The 16,471-nt window shown below is 48.5% G+C and overlaps 5 protein-coding genes across 8 annotated transcripts; 4 read left to right on the top strand and 1 right to left on the bottom strand.

The window, feature by feature from the left end:
- The first annotated feature begins 299 nt into the window (after positions 1-299).
- Positions 300-7,029, top strand: LOC108165436. Of its 2 annotated transcripts, none has more exons than XM_033386167.1 (6): positions 300-404; positions 466-769; positions 1,654-3,696; positions 3,761-3,957; positions 4,026-4,163; positions 4,224-7,029. In XM_033386167.1, the coding sequence occupies exons 1-6, from the start codon at positions 396-398 to the stop codon at positions 6,873-6,875; spliced, it is 5,343 nt and encodes a 1,780-aa protein (XP_033242058.1). In that variant the 5' UTR covers positions 300-395; the 3' UTR covers positions 6,876-7,029. The 2 variants fall into 2 exon arrangements, with proteins under 2 accessions (XP_033242058.1, XP_033242057.1); XM_033386166.1 differs by having other exon boundaries at positions 1,630-3,696.
- LOC108151600 lies at positions 800-1,614 on the top strand. Its single transcript, XM_017280280.2, has one exon. It carries the CDS (start codon positions 800-802, stop codon positions 1,565-1,567), a length of 768 nt encoding a protein of 255 aa, XP_017135769.2. The 3' UTR covers positions 1,568-1,614.
- Positions 7,030-7,039: 10 nt separating the features above from the next.
- LOC108151596 (opsin Rh4) lies at positions 7,040-16,354 on the bottom strand. 2 transcript variants are annotated; one of them, XR_001774741.2, is made up of 3 exons: positions 15,694-16,354; positions 8,671-8,752; positions 7,693-7,775 (listed from the first exon to the last, which is right to left on the bottom strand). XR_001774741.2 is itself a non-coding variant. In XM_017280275.2 (2 exons), the coding sequence occupies exons 1-2, from the start codon at positions 16,283-16,285 to the stop codon at positions 7,225-7,227; spliced, it is 1,143 nt and encodes a 380-aa protein (XP_017135764.1). In that variant the 5' UTR covers positions 16,286-16,352; the 3' UTR covers positions 7,040-7,224. The 2 variants fall into 2 exon arrangements, 1 of the variants encoding a protein (XP_017135764.1); XM_017280275.2 differs by lacking the exon at positions 8,671-8,752 and having other exon boundaries at positions 7,040-7,775; positions 15,694-16,352.
- On the top strand, positions 9,028-13,769 carry LOC108151599 (E3 ubiquitin-protein ligase sina). 2 transcript variants are annotated; one of them, XM_017280279.2, is made up of 2 exons: positions 9,028-9,198; positions 11,029-13,769. In XM_017280279.2, the coding sequence occupies exon 2, from the start codon at positions 11,193-11,195 to the stop codon at positions 12,135-12,137; it is 945 nt and encodes a 314-aa protein (XP_017135768.1). In that variant the 5' UTR covers positions 9,028-9,198; positions 11,029-11,192; the 3' UTR covers positions 12,138-13,769. The 2 variants fall into 2 exon arrangements, with proteins under 2 accessions (XP_017135768.1, XP_017135767.1); XM_017280278.2 differs by having other exon boundaries at positions 9,028-9,730.
- Positions 14,223-15,591, top strand: LOC108151597 (probable E3 ubiquitin-protein ligase sinah). The gene has a single exon (XM_017280276.2). The coding sequence runs from the start codon at positions 14,368-14,370 to the stop codon at positions 15,466-15,468; it is 1,101 nt and encodes a 366-aa protein (XP_017135765.1). The 5' UTR covers positions 14,223-14,367; the 3' UTR covers positions 15,469-15,591.
- Positions 16,355-16,471: the final 117 nt, after the last annotated feature.

Here is a 16,471-nt window from a genome sequence, read left to right as displayed (position 1 = left end):
GGCTGAGGGTCCAAGTTAGCTAGTAATATTAAAACGAATATAAAAATCGAGGAACATCGAGGAGTACAATATGATTTCCGATCATGGACAGAGAACGATAAACCAACAAACTTCACGAGTATTATGAAAATTGAAGAATTCAGGTGAAAGGATTATTTTGCGCGATTTAACTCAGGCTGGTCACCTGTTTGAGGATGGTTAACTGGGTTAAACTGTTAATTGGTTTTTTTCATTGGTATATTTTAAAAATAAGACGATATATTTCGGTATATTTTTAAGGGTCGGGCGGTATATTTTATCGGTACATCCGATACAATCACAAACGTGCTCTTCTCTCTTCTTATTATCAATGCGCAAGAATTGTAAAAAACAGAAAAAGAAAACAAAGACGCACGATGAGCGATGTATGTATCAATCTGTTGGAAAATAACATCGTTAATACATATTCCCTACAACCCATTGTAGCTTGAGGACATGGACAGCGAGCGATTGAATGAGCTGGAGTCCATTCTCTACGCATCCATCCATTACAGCGATCATGGATCTGGCGAAACTGGTGCTTGTGAAATCTCACCTTCTGTGGCCGATCAGCAGCGAGCCGTCGATGCCCAATACATGCCACCCCCGCCACAACAGCAGCAGAAACAGCCTCAGGCCCAGCGCATTGTCAGCGACAAACGTGTAATCAACAATGCAGTCGCCAAGCCACGCTACTGGGCGGAGGAAAAGGAGGGTGCAGGCAGCATAGAAACTCAAAATGTATCCACAGGTTAGTAACTACTGAATGTTTTTCATCAAGATGGCCATAGAAATAGAGTCCAGTCCGGTTCGAAAATATATCCCCCAACTTTGGATTGCCTTCGAAATTCCGCTTACGAATTCTCTGCTTTCGGCCATGAAGTATCTGCGTTCGTTGCTGGCTCTGGGGAGCACAACTCTGCGTATCCTCTTTGAGTGGTTGGGCCTGTTGAACCCCGTCACCCTGGTACTGGCCACGCTCAATCTGCTCTGCTTAGTAGTGTGGCTGGACTACCATTTCCGGCAATATGGCTGCGATCTACTCTTCTGGCAGAAGGAGCTGAGCCAGTTCCCCCACGAGTACATTCTCACGGGCATCTTGATGACGGCCGCGACCTATGTGCTGGTCTCTGTCGTGGATGTCGTTGTCTTTACGGCCCTGCTGCGTCGTAACTTGCGCGAGTTCAACAAGCCGCTCCTCCACTACGAGGAACGCTACCGACGATTCGTGTTGATACGCCTGGTGCGGCAGCTGGAGCACGCCCTTGTGATGCAGACACTCTCGGCCAATGCGAGCCATGTGGCGGTCAAGAACATGTGCGAGGCACAAAGGATGATCAAAGAGGCGATCAACATGTTTCGCACCTCGGTCAAGGTCCTACTGTGGCCGAACAGATCCGATCTGCATGAGGATCCGTTCATCCTCTACCACATAAACGAGGGCCAGCTGGAAGAGCTCAATGCACACGGCTATTGTTTGGGCGATGTGGATTCACTGGATCTGGGCAATCAGTATTTGAAATATTTGCTTAACCCTTTTTGGTATTAAGATTCTTGTTACTCTGACAATAAATTAAAAGTGGGTTTATTTTGATTTTGACTCATTCTAAGTGAACGTCACTTGTATATTTCAAGCTACTGATGTCACCTCGTCATCAACGCCTAAGGAGGCAGACAAGCCAAGTGGTCAGCATCCATCACTACCAAACAAAAAGGAAACATTAAACTCCCCAAAAACCCCCCAGCAGAAGCAACAAAATCAGCAAAGGGACAAGGCGAAGGAACGGAAGGAAAAGGAGAATCCTTCACCAAAGCCACAGCCAAGAGTAGAACAGAGGAATAACAAGTGGAAGAGCTCTCCAAAGCCACAATTTAAAGCAGAACAGAAGCCACAATCAGCACAGAAGCCCCAACCAGCACAGAAACCAAAAAGTCAACCCCTGCCACAACACGCCGATGATGAACCCGAGCGCTTTGACCAGAAACTACTAGTTGCCATACCTTCGCACTGGACGCCCAAAAAGCCAAAGGGAAAACAGCAGGTTAAAGCCGAACCCGGACCCTTCACCAAGGCCAATCGCAAGCTGGTGCAAATGGAACGCCTCGCAGCCAAAAAGCAAAAGTCCAAACAGGCGCTGGCCAACAAGAAACAGCGCAAGCCATCAGAACCCGTGGAATTTGTGGATTTGGGCGAAACTTCCAATGATGATGATGATGATGATGTGATACTCGTGCCACTGCCACCTGTACCGGTGATCGATCTGGACACCAGCGACACGGAGCAGAACAGTCCAGCGGATCAATATCACGAAGAGAATGCCATGGACGCTGCCGATGTGGAAATGAGTATCTCCTGCATTACCCAGCCGGAGGCAGGAGCAGCCCCTTTAACGCCCCCACTGCACTCGCCGTGCAATTCGGTCTTGTCCAGTGATGATTTCATTGTCCAGAAGGACACGAGTCGCCTGCTGGAGGACAGGGCGCGAGCCACAGACGAGGATCTCCTGGTGCTGACGGAGAATGCCATCAGAGAGGCTGCCGGCCAGCAGGATGTGGATATGGATCAGCAGGAGCCAGAGGTTGAAGTAGACGTAAACGTAGATGCACCTGTAGGAGCTGAACAAGCGGCCGAAACCTCCTCCGAGTACGAGTTTGTGCCGCCCTCGCGGCTGGAGGAAATCAAGTTGAATTATCGCGTCGATGATCACCAACAGTTCCGGGCCCTGGATGTCTACGAAAGCGAATCAGATCTCACCGAGAGCGGCATCTACTCCAAGGCCAAGGCAAAGGCCACGCCCACTATCATACGCAGCGTGGAGTCGCCCTCGGACAGCTCCGATATCGAGGAGGTTGTGGAGCCGAACGTGAACAAGATGAAGCGCCTGCGCAAGCGTCGCTCGTCAAGCACAAACCAAAGCCAGTCCGAGCCCAACAACGACGATGACGAGGACGACACCGACAGCGAGGATGGCGTGCAGCCCACAGGAGTGCCGGGCCTTGCCCGTGGCATGGCAGTGGAGCGTTGCAAGCGCAAGATTCGCCGCATCAGCGCTCGCCGTAACTCAGAGGATATTCAAAGGGGAGCGGCATATCCACGGATTGCAAATCTTAAGGCAATACACGAGTCTAGCTCCAATTCCGGTTCGGAGGATGATCTGCCCAGTGCTCGGGCCATTGCAGAGCGTCTTCTGCAGCAGGAGCAAGGAAAGGAGAGGGGACAGCGACAACAAGAGGTACAAAAGCTCCGCGAAGCACAAGCCGATGATCGGCTGGAAATTCTTTCAATTGGCACCAACGCAGACTCCGAAAATGAGGCAGAGTTCAACAATGCCATCTCCGATCGCCTATTGGCGATCTTCGAGCGCATTGATGCCGACCCCACAAGCAAGTCCCCTGAAGCGGAAGTTTCCGCTGACATTGGTCTTTCGGAGGACGAGGAGCCTTTCCAATATGCAGCAGACACTACAATGCCAACGGAGGACTATCTTCCAGAGGAGGAGGAGCAGATTGAAGCAGAGCCATCGATCAAAGTGGAACACAATCTCGCAAAGCTGACAGACGAGCCTCCGCTTACGGGAGGGCAACTTGTTGGCTGGAATGAGGAGATGTGCTGCTTCTACAACGACAGCTGGCACGGCGAGAACTTCAATGTCCAGAAAATCCAAAGATCCATGAATGGTAAGCATTTGGTGAGGACACAAACACTAAAGAACAGTCAGACCTCATATTTCTTTCATTAAAGCGCGCCGGCAGTGGAGAATCGTTATCGAGGACCGATATCCGGTCGTTCGTCCTCGCTCACGCGCCAAATGCACCAACTGCGCCGAGATGGGTCACATGAGATCCAAGTGCCCGCGTCCACGCAAGCCGCTCGTCTGTCACATGTGCGGCCAGGCGGGGCATGCCGAACCACGCTGCCCCAATGCCATCTGTTTGGGTGTAAGACACGGAAATCACTTGTGAGCTAAGATCACAAATTCAATCGAGTTTCCTTGCTTTCTTTACAGTGCGGCGCCAAACAGGCCACCTATGTGCAGCAGTGCAACAAGTGCTCATTCCACAGTCGACTCATCTGCCAGCTGTGCAGGATGCGGGGCCATAGTGTGGACCTTTGCCCGGACAAGTGGCGTCGCTATCATTCAACGGTAAGCGGAGAAACCCAACTAAACGATCCCTCGATTAAAGCATTCCTTCTCTTCCATTAGATCCGCTCGAATGTGGCACTGCAGAGCAATGTCCAGTGGAACTCGAAGCAGTGCAGCTTTTGCGCCGGACGGGGCCATCTCTTCGAGAACTGCCGCCAGCGCATTGGCGATTTTCGCAGCCAAACGTATGTCTCTCATATTGTGTCGCATCAGAAGAGCTACAAGGATCGCAACGGAAATCTAGGCTATTTGGGGGACCTCCCGGCGTTCTTTGCCGGCAATACCCCCTTTAGCTTTGTGTGGAGCGATCCGAACATCCCCAAGAACAGCTACTATGCCAGATTCCTCACTCGGACAAACCTTGTCCAGCCACCGAGCACAAGCCGAAAGGCCACACCCCTTACCCCCCTGGAAGTGATCCCTTCTAAAGCTTATACCCACGATTATGTGCCGAATGCCCAGGCAAAGGCTGCTCGTGGGCAAGTCGTAGCCGCAGAGGAAACAGCAGTCAAAAAGAACACGCCTGTAGCAGATAAGATAACAGCGCCAGCCCCTGAATCAGAGCCGGCCCCAGAACCAGAGCAGGCCCCAGAAACAGAGCAGGCCCCAGAAACGGAGCAGGCCCCAGAACCAGAGGAGGCCCCAGAACCAGAGGAGGTCCTAGAACCAGATAAGGCCCCGGAACCAGAGGTCGCAGAATCAGAGGAAGCTCCAGAACCGGAGCAGATTAATGAAGTCAAGGAGACCATCCACGAAGAGTCACCAGTCGCGATACAGCGTGAGGAGATCTCCACCAGTTTCGAGGTGCAGCCAGAGGAACCTGTCAAACTGATTGCCAGCACCAGCAGACCATCTGTGGGCGTCCATGAGCTAGACTCGGACTCGAATTACAGCTTCTCCGAGCACTTTGAGATGCCCACGTCGACGACAAGCGAGGAGACGAACATACCAATAGAGGAAACTCGCAAGAATAGCCGTCCCATGGGTCCCATGCCCGATGTTATACCCTTGTCCAGCGGGAATGACGATGATTTCCACATCTCCTCCAACAGCCAAGGCATCTCGATGTGCGTCAACAGCAGGCAGATGGAGAGGATGGATGACGGTGCGGACGCTGAGATGCCTGATGTATCCTGCGAGGGAAAGATCATCATGGCCCGCGACCTGTCCGAGTACTTGTTCAGTCCGGAGGGATGGAAGTTTCTTGTCGAGACGTCTAAGCAATGCCAAGTGACTGTGCGCATGGACTTGAAGGATTATGGCTATGTCCTGGTGATCTACGGACGGCCGATGCATCAGGAAGAGCTGCAACTAAAACTGCTGCAGCGTCATCAGGATGTCAAGCGCAAGAGTGCCGAGTTCCAGAGCCAAAAGCCACCGAAACGCGTTGATGTCCTAATCCGCTTCCTAAGGGACGGCATTAACAGCCTCAACAGTAAACTGGGCAATGCCAAGGCCCTCTATAGGACCATCAAGCAGCGGGAGAGCTTAAACACTAAGAATGGTTTCAAAATGGCGGAGAAGAAGCGGCGCCTGCTTAACATGATCCTCGTGGGGCAAGCAGGTCTACAGAACGGCGACATGCACTTGGATAAACTGCTGGTGCTTTTGCAGAACCTAATTAGCGATTTCTCGCCCGATGACAATGCCTCGCCGGCGATGCGCACCGAAATTGAAGACAACTGGCGCATGATTTTCACCGCCTATCCCCATCCCAAGTATGATGAACTTCTGGAGGACTATGAAAGCTTAGATCTGAAGAATCGCCTGCCTTCGCTGAACATAGATCCAGCTCTCTTGGGACTGCCGCCGCTTCAAATGGGAAGGGGCCAGCCGACGCCTCAGCCAACCAACAAGCGGGACGTATTCCACACCCCGCCGCCACCAACCTGGCAGCACATGGCACCGCCACCGCCGCCCAAGCAGAACGCGAAGGAACAGCGTCCAGGCGGAGCAGGACAACCCCAAAGGCAGCAACGCCCAGCCGCAGGACAGCCCCAACAGCAACAGCGTCCTGGAAACGGGCAACCCCAACAGCAACAGCGTTCAGGAATGGGACAGCCCCAACAGAAACAACGACAAGGAGCAGGAAAACCCCAACAGCAGCAACGTCCAGGAGCAGGACAACAGCAGCAACGTCCAGGAGGGGCAGGACAGCCCCAAAAGCAACAACGTACTGCAGCAGCAGGACATTCGCAACAGCAGCAACGTCCAGGAGCTGGACAACAACAGCAGCAGCAACGTCCAGGAGCAGGACAACTACCACAGCACCAGCAGCAGCAGCGTCCAGGAGGTGGAACACCACAACAGCAGCAGCGTCCAGGAGCGGGACAACAGCAGCAGCGTCCAGGAGCGGGACAACAGCAGCAGCAGCAACCGAAACGTGGCCAGTCCATACAGATGCCCTTCAACAATCCCCAGCAACGAGCTCGGGCCGATCTTCACCTCCGCAGCGGCGCCAATCCAGACCATCAGTTCGCGCGACTCCTGGGCGAAGTGAAACCGAATGCGCGTGGCTTGGATGCCAACAAGCAGTCGGTTTTCTGGTCGCGCGAGTCGATGCGGTACATCGACGATCTGTTCAAGATAACATATCGGCCGGATATGCGGGTGCGACTGAATCGTGTGCTCCAACGAGCCCAGCATGGCGAACTGTCGCACAACGACTACCGCGCTGTGATCGATCTGCACTTGCTACTGTCGAATCAATGAGTGCTACTCAATGGGGGTATCTCTTATAAGGGGAATGGGAATGACGATGATTCAAATTGTTTAACAAAATCCACCAATTTAAAGAATGGATATCTGAAAGATATTACCAAGAGCAGAATAACCGAATGAATGAATAAATAACTGACTAATTTCACTCGTACTCGTTTCTCTGTGCCATAACTCTCTATTTAATTGATTCACTGATCAATAACATAATAAGTCCAATGTGGATCTACAAATCATAAGGTAAATTCATTCTTCGGCTTTGCCTCTATCCTAAATTGGTTGTTATAGTTTCCATAAGCAATTGTATTACACGTTCAGGTGGGTCGGGCGCTCGATGATTGTTCTATGCCGCTGAGGTCTGCTGCGTCTGTTCCTGCGTTGTCGTGGACTGGGCCGAGGAAGCCTCTCCGGACTTCTCAGTGACACCCAGCCAGGGGCAGCGTTTTTGGAGCTCCATGCGGTATCTGGGATGACTGATGGCATACACAAACGGATCTATGCAGGCCACCAGCTTGCAGGTACAGGCCGGAATCATTGTGGCTCCTGGCGTCAGTAGACTCTTGTCGCCAAAGGCTCCGATTAGGGACATCACACCATAGGGGGTCCAGGACACGAAGAACAGAAAGCAAATGGTGATGGCCGCCTTGGCAATTCGTATCTCGGCCGTCTCCTTGCTCTTATCCACGTTGGAGCGCAGCGATTCCACGTTCATTTTCTTGGCCTGTTCTCGCAAGGCCTTCTCGTGGTTGAAGACGTGTCCCACTATCTGGCTGTAATAGTACAGGATCATCAGCGTAGGGCAGACGAAACTAAAGAAAAAGATGGTGCCCACAAAGAGGCGGGTGTCAAAGTTATCCGAGAGATAGTCGAACGAGCAGGATGTGAGATATCCCTCTGAAACGAAAGAAAGGTAAAACGAAATTTAATTTGCGCGCCCAACAGCAACTTACAGAAAAGAGTGAGAGATCTTATGTGCCTAGGAAAGTGCGCTGCCGCTCACCTACACGTGTGTAATAGAGATCTGCACTGTAGCTGTAAGAATTTGTGTTCCATTTTGCCTGCTGTCTACTATTATCTACTGCAAGATATGATAATGTGTGCGAGCCGACCGCTGTTTTAAAGTAACAATCACACTTATAATATTGCAATTTTCAAAATTAGACGCCGATAAGTTTCGTAAAAATACCGATATTAGCCCAAATATATCAATATATACTAACATCGCTGCAACTGGACCGCCTACGGTATATTGTATACTTTTCGGTATATTTTGATGTCAAAATTGAGATTAAAGTATATTAATGGTATTTCGCTATATCATGGTATATTTAATCCATTCTTTTCATAGTATTTTCCTGTATTCTGTGTAGAAATGCCATTTAGACCCCCCAGGCCACATCGAATTCCTGATCGTTTTCCATCAAAATCTCAATTTTTTGAAAAATTTTGCAAAAAAGTCATGTCGAAAAGTAGATAACGGAGGTTTTTCACACCGGCGTTGCATTGGGCCCATATGAAAGAAAACGGCCAAGCTTATCAACACACGCACATATTTCTCCCTTAGGTGTCGCTTTTTATAATTAAGTACAAATGTATTTTATATGTTTCGAATTTGTAGTTAGCGTGTAGTTACTATGTAAAAACACTTTCTGTGGAAATTGTAGTTGATCTTTTTGTTTAAACCTTAAGCAATAAAGATGAAAACTTAAATTTAACAAGTCTTGTATGAAATTAGATGGCATGGATCTACAAGAAGAATTTAGAATCAGTAACATTTGGCGCCATTTACCTCAAGTCGTTGAACTGTTTAAATAGAGGAGGGTTAAGTTGGCTAAGTTCGATTTCTTATCCATATACGAGACGCTATATTGCTGTTGAGGAACCAAAATTGAGGCAAAAAAAATCAAAGTCAAGTATTTAAAATAAGCCAGTCAAGTAGAAAATTGATTCATTAATCGGATTAAATTATGTGGGCAGGGCTTAGAGAACTATTTAGCTGGTAATATTCGACGGAATATCAAAAACGAGGAATGTGTATAATAGAACTTGAATTCGTTAGTATATTTACGATATATTTTTATAATCAGAAGGTATATTTTGGTATATTTCTGAGGGTCGGACGGTATATTTTATCGATAAGTCCCCGACGCGGACTTAGCAAAATAGGTAAAAAAAAAACAGAATGGAATTCTTGCCGTTCAGTTTTCTAACTGAATAAATAATATGCAAACGCAAAAACCCAGTTGATATATACATAAATAGTGCCTAAAAGGACTAAAATTCCTTTCGAGCAAGTGCGAGTGCAATAAAGAAAAAGGTGAGGCGGGTAGGTGGAACGCAAATAGTGAAAATAAAAAAAAATTCATCTCGCTGCTGTGTGTAAATGCAAATGATATGATATTTTCATGCAACAACAAAAAGAACAACAAAAAACCAGCACAAACACAACAGTAGCAGCAGCAGCAGTAGCAACAGCAAAAGCAACAAAAGTGAACTTGTATTCAATGGACGTGTGCGCGAGAGGCGAATAAAAGAAAATTAGATAAAAAAGCCAAATGAAATTAGCGCACGCCTGAAATTCGAGTTTGGCGCAAGGTGAACCAAAAGGCGAAAAGCAATCAAAACAGTTTCCATTTGCTCTCGGTGTGCGTGCCGTTTTTCCTGCGAAAGAAAAACCACCTGCATTGATTTATAGTTAAAGAAAAAAAGAGACGTATCCGAACGGGATGGGTCAGTGCATTGCTGCCATAAAGGCTGACTGATAAAAAAAACCCCAGCCACTCACACACACACACACACACGCACGCCAACACCAGCGCACCCGCACCAATACAGTGGCAGCCTGCTATGTAAGTTTACATTTACAATTATGTATTTTGTACTTGTTTATGCTGCAGTGAAGTTTAATGATATTGCCGTTGATATTGCTCTTGCTCTTACTGTTAATGTTGTTAATGGCGGCTTAAGCATTTCGCTCTGCTCTGCAACTTACGTTTTCTATTTTTTTTTTTATATTTTATTTTGCAACTCATTGAAAAAGAAGCACAGCACACAACAGTTAATTATATTCATGGCTGTGGCTTTTGTGGCAGTAATTACCATTTTACCCCCAGAGTTGAGGCTCTGCCCTGGAGACTTTGAGGAGAGTCTTCATATGGATATATTTCATACGGTACATGGCGTAAACGAACTGTTAATTATGTGTGTGTTCGTTCGCGATTCAGTGCGCGTCTCTATGTGTGTGCGAGTGTCGTCTGTGCTTATGCTGGCTTGGGCGCTTCCACCACACCGCTGCTCCCCCCTCCTGCAACCATTCTATTCATTTCCATTTGATGCATTACGTTACGCGCTTTTCATTGCGTGTCGTAAGGCATATGCATCGTTTATGCGGGACCACATTTATGAAATGCGTTTTATAGTGACAATTTGCACTGTAATTTCCGCCTGTTGTTAATTTTCACATCTCCCAGATCCAAGTCCGACGGTTGCTCTAAAATGATAGTCGTTTGGTTTTGCATTGGCTGTTTCTGTTTCTGTTCTGTTTAACTTCAAGCAATTTCATCAAGCTAAATCGTTTATCTATTCTAATCGTAATTTAGTCATCGTATAAACGTAGAAAAAGCTCATGCCACAATATCCATACACATTCATGTGGGTGACCATTGTTATGGACGACGCCACACCCATACCATTCTCCCTCGCTCTTTCGTACCCGCCCACAATCGGTGGGTTTTGGGTCGTCGTCCCTTATGGCCGTTCATCAGCGTCAGGGCTCCCTGATAAGACCCTACACACATGCGAGTATTTTGCGTCGTTCCACACGTGCCACTGTACCACCGTGCCGTTCCGCCCAGAAGTATTTATTTGGGCCTTCGACGTGACGCTGACCTCGGCTGCGGCTGCGGCTTCGACTTTAACTTCGTTCGATACGTTTCCAGTTAAATAATTGCTTAAATGCAATTCCTATGGCTCGCATTTTATCTGTTCTTTTTGGTAATGCCAACAAATTGGGGAATCCGCGGCAAGGTGAAGGTCAAGGCATGATTAATTGTTTACTCTGGGCCGTGGAGGTTCCTCCAAGTTGAACTACTCGCAAAATCGAAGTGCGACACATTACTCATTCAATTCGATTTAATTTATTTTGCAGTGACGCAGCGGCAGCGGAAGGAGACGGAGAGCACAAAACGCACAAAAAATTGTTCCCGGACGAACCGGAACGGACTGGCACTTCGCACAGGACTCCACGTCCACGAAAGAGAGAGATTTAGAAAAAACTATAGAGATATTCGTTTCGCGGAGAGAAAAATTCCAATGTCAAATAAAATCAACCCGAAACGCCGTGAACCGACAGCAGCCGCAGCAGCAGCAGGAGCACCCACGGCAGTGGCCACCAACACGAGCAGCTCGACCGGTTCCAGTGCCGGCAACACCTCCTCGGCCAACACATCCTCATCGTCCAGCTCCTCGCTGTCTTCCGCCGGTGGCGGTGATGCGGGCATGTCCGCCGACCTAACATCGCTATTCGAATGCCCCGTTTGCTTTGACTATGTGCTGCCCCCGATCCTGCAATGCTCAAGCGGGCACTTGGTGTGCGTCTCGTGCCGCTCCAAGCTCACCTGCTGCCCCACATGCCGCGGTCCGCTGGCCAATATCCGTAACCTGGCCATGGAGAAGGTTGCCTCGAACGTAAAGTTCCCGTGCAAGCATTCGGGCTACGGGTGCACTGCCTCGCTTGTGTACACAGAGAAGACCGAACACGAGGAGACCTGCGAGTGTCGGCCCTACCTGTGCCCTTGCCCGGGGGCCTCCTGCAAATGGCAGGGACCGCTCGACCTAGTCATGCAGCACCTGATGATGTCCCACAAGAGCATCACAACGCTGCAGGGCGAAGACATTGTGTTTCTGGCCACCGACATTAATCTGCCCGGCGCTGTCGATTGGGTGATGATGCAGTCCTGCTTCGGCCACCACTTCATGCTCGTCCTCGAGAAGCAGGAGAAGTACGACGGACACCAGCAGTTCTTCGCTATAGTCCAGCTGATCGGCTCGCGCAAGGAGGCCGAGAACTTTGTGTACCGCCTCGAGCTGAACGGAAACCGCCGCCGCCTCACCTGGGAGGCAATGCCGCGTTCCATACACGAGGGCGTTGCCTCCGCCATACACAATTCGGATTGCCTGGTGTTCGACACATCGATTGCGCAGCTCTTCGCCGACAATGGGAATCTGGGCATCAATGTGACCATCTCTCTGGTCTAGGCAGCCGCGACTCGCCTCGCGTCCGTGAATCGCCCAATTAAATTTTTTTTTTTATTTCTGTTTATTTACATATTTGTCGTATATATATAAAATACCATATAGTTTAGCCCTTTGTTCGCATCATACGTCTAATTCGTAGATTCTTCAAAGTTTGAATTGTAGAAAGAAACGAAAGAAAGAGGAAAAGAAGGAAGCAAGGGTGGATAGTAGAGAGATAAGCGGCGGCAAAAGCAGCATTAGAATCGTTTTAAAAACGATTCTTCGTTCTATATGCACACCCTCATAATACACCACACCCCATACATACAAATATATTTGCATATAAATCTATATAGATATTTTTTTTGAACGTAAGATTCGAAGTGGAAGGCAGAAAGAAGCCCAGCAAAAGGCAGAAAGTAGTGCTCCTCCCACTCGATCGGTACTAGCTCTAGGATTAAATTGTTCATATATTCCACACATACACACACACACACACACACACACACACACACAACACACACAAACTATTTGAATGTTTTCAGAGTTCGATCATTTGGTTTTAATTTGTCGTGGTGTTATTTCTGCTTTTAGTTTAATTTTAGTTGATAAGCCGTCTCCGTCTGCGTCTGCAGCGGGCCACACCTGGAGCGGAGCTGCCTACGCGTGCCGATTGTGCCCACCAGATCCAAAAACCGCAACCACAACCACACCACCACCTACCTAACTACTATATCTACTACCACTGTAATCCACTCAACACACAACACAGAACAGAACACACAACAAACACTCTGCAAAGTCTAGTTTAGTTAATGTAAATTATTTTATACATACAATAATTGTAAATGGTAATAATTTAATCAGTTTAAACAAAATTAACCACAGCAAAGAAATCGCATAGATGATAATAACTCGAAAGTTGTTTGAGATATACACTCCCCGACACTTGAATACGACACACTAAAATATACACTTCTTCAGGCACCAATATTTCCGGCACAAGCCAAAGTGTCGCATTTTTTAAAGAACGGAATTTGAGTTATTTCAATTCAATTGTTTTCTTTAATCTACTTTAATGAATATTGCAATTTTTTTTTTGAATTTATGGTAAATTGAATAGAGATTTTATGAGAATTCAAATTCACCGTTTTCTTTGGCTTGTGCCGGAAATATTGGTGCCTGAAGTGTACATTTTTAGTGTGTCGTATTCAAATGTCGGGGAGTGTATAGAGAGAGAGAGAGAGAGAGTCGAACAGTTTTTTTTTTGTCAATGCCAAATCCCCACTAACTAATCAAAGGAAATGTAACATATTGTTTGCAATGCTAAAAGACAGTCCCTACCCTACCTCCCCTCCCCACAATTACAATCCCTAACATTTCTGCCAGATCCCACAGAGATAGAAGTACCACCCCTAGTTTAGACGATCTTCCCCTGGTCCGGCTCACATTTTGTTTCAATTTCTGTCTGGCCCAAAATGGCAGATGGATGGAGAATGTAATGTGGAATGAATTATAAGGCATCTGCACCATATTTAGCTTTTAATGCGCCGATTTTACCGCGCCCCCTACCCCCTACCCCACACTACCATACGAGATCACATACACAACAGAACTACAGAAAAGTGAAATAAACGTGATTAGTAAAAAGTATTAACGATCTTTGATTTAATTAATTTAAAGAGTCTTTAAAGGAAAACACAAGCCAACTAAATCTATTATAATTTGGAAGCGTTGGAGGCACGGGCCAGGATTTATTCAGCCGTCTGCTGGTGCAAGCTATAGAGTCTAACATCGGCTACAGGGATTACCATGTAGACTTCAAAATAATGCTGGTTTTCTCGATGGAGGAAATACATAGATGAAACACTTCTTAAAGGTGCACTTCTTAGCGACGGTGGCCAAAAATGCGGCAATGATGTCCGAATTCTTCCAAAATCGATTTTTTTTGGTGCAGCAACCACTTGCCACCGGTACTACTCAAAAATGTTCCTGACGATCGAATTTTGTCACCATCAAAGTAGGTTTTTCTTCCTTTTCTGAGTCTGAACCAAGTAGTCCTTTCCTTTCCCGTTTAAATTCAATCCCAAGTCATATATGGTATTATAGTCATTCGTAAAGTTATAGTCAGTCGGGCTAAAGCGTTTTATTCAGTCCTAAATTCTCCTACAAACACATACAAAAAAAAAAAATAGAATCAGTAAAAATTTTCAGTTTTCAACAGAATTATTTTAGTTTTAGCAAAAATTTAATGTTCCATCGTTATTCAGAAATTAAATACCGAAACGCCTTGTCTTTACTTCAAGACTTTTATTTGGCTTTCGAGGAGATGCTGCCACGTCGTCAATCAGCCCCGGACTTGCAAGCTGCGCAGGCATCCTCGGGCCATAATCGTGGTGCAAGTGCAGGTGAAGCAGCCCCAAACCCAGCGCCAGGGCCAGGACACCTTGAACTTGTCCCCAAGCCGGGCTCTGTGGCTCTCATGCAGGTGAACAGGCCACCGAATCCGGCCGCCGGGGAGAATCAGGAACAGCCCCAGGAGGGGGCCCTCGTAAGGATGGAGAGGACCGTGGATGGGGCCCTTGGCGACTACTTTTTGTCGCTGCTGGAGTGCCCCGTGTGCTTCGGGTATATAATGCCACCGATCATGCAGTGCACGAGGGGGCACGTGATCTGCTCATCGTGCCGCCACAAGCTGACCCTGTGCCCCGTGTGCCGCGTGCCGATGAGCAACATCCGTAACCTGGCCATGGAGAACGTGGCCTCAAAGCTGATCTTCCCCTGCAAGCACTCGTACTTCGGCTGCAAGCACCGTATGGCCTATTCGGAGAAGAAGCTGCACGAGGATGACTGCGAGTTCCGACCCTTCTTCTGCCCCTATCCGGACGACAAGTGCGTGTGGCAGGGGCCGCTCAAGGACGTCTTCAATCATCTGACTGCCACGCACGACAATGTCATCACGATGGAGGGTCACGACATCATCTTCCTGGCCACTAACGTGAATCTGGAGGGGGCCCTCGACTGGACGATGGTGCAGTCCTGCCACGGCCGGCACTTCCTGCTCTCGCTGGAGAAGATCCATCTGGGCGAGGGCTGTCAGCAGTACTTTGCCGCCTGCCGCATGATCGGCACCATGCGCGATGCCGCCGAATTCAATTACAGCATCTCGCTGGACGCCAACAATCGCACCCTTCGCTGGCAGTCCAAGCCCAGGTCCGTTCGCGAGAGCTTCGTGACGTTCACCAATGCCGACTTTCTGGTGCTCAACAAGACAACGGTGGAGCTGTTTTCCGAGGAAGGCAACTTGGCTCTGAATGTGGTCATCACGCCGACTGAAGCCGAAGAGAACTAGGCGACAGTGGAGCACGGACCCCGCACCCCGCATCCCGCACCCCTTCCTCTTCTTCTTCCTCTACTCTACCTTTGCGTTTGTGGCGTATACAAAATAGAAGGCGCATTCGTATAGTCAGACGTATTTACATAAAAACTATTTCAGAGTGGCCGTTTTCCTATGGGCACTTACAGGGGTAGGTAAGGAAATGAGACCTGCGACCGGAGACCGCAGAGAGACACTCACCTGGCACAAATCGATCCCAGAACTGTGTCAGGGGGAGTACAACCCACGGCGTACAGTACAGCCAAATGATGATGTTCATGATCACGGCCTTGGTGAAGGTCATGTTGCGGTTCATGGGCTTGGTGATCACATTGTAGCGATCATAGCCAATGGCCGCATTGGTCATCCCGGCACCGATGCCCGAGTAGGAGCCAATGGAGGCAAAGATCTGGCACCATGTGTTGCCCAAGGCAAACCCGCGATGGAAGCTGTTGTAGATGAAGATGGGCGCCTTCAGGCACATGATCAGGTCGAAGACGGCCAGATTGAGGACGAACATGTTCGAGGGTGTGCGCAGGGATTTCGATGTACTGAATATCCATATGACCATCCCATTGCCCAGGGTCGAGGCGAAGAAGAGAAAGATGTAGAAGACGCCCAGCATGTAGTGCATGGATGCGGGCGGCTCCAGCTGCGTCAGCCAGTGCTCCGGTATGTACTGTATCTGATCCGGCGGCACGTTCCACCCGAGGAACTGCAACTCATCGCTGCCCGAGGACATGCGAGCCTCCGGCCGTAATGGAGGCTCACTGGCGTTGCACAGGGCATCCATGACCGATACACTTTACGGAGGAGATACCGTGGACGGGGCCGCCCACTGGGTTGAACTGTTGGCACACCTTCAGTGGGGGTCTTTTATATGTTAACCCCGCCGCTAGATAAATTTAATTAGGCTTTGCGGTTGCGTGTCAATAAATACGATTTTCCGTCAAGTCTGCAGTAAAATATTTCAGCGAGA

This window comes from Drosophila miranda, chromosome XR, assembly GCF_003369915.1.
Source record: "Drosophila miranda strain MSH22 chromosome XR, D.miranda_PacBio2.1, whole genome shotgun sequence".
In the NCBI taxonomy this organism is placed as follows: Eukaryota; Metazoa; Arthropoda; class Insecta; order Diptera; family Drosophilidae; genus Drosophila; species Drosophila miranda.
Note: the sequence above shows the minus strand (reverse complement) of the source record. Positions and strands in the feature narration are given on the sequence as shown.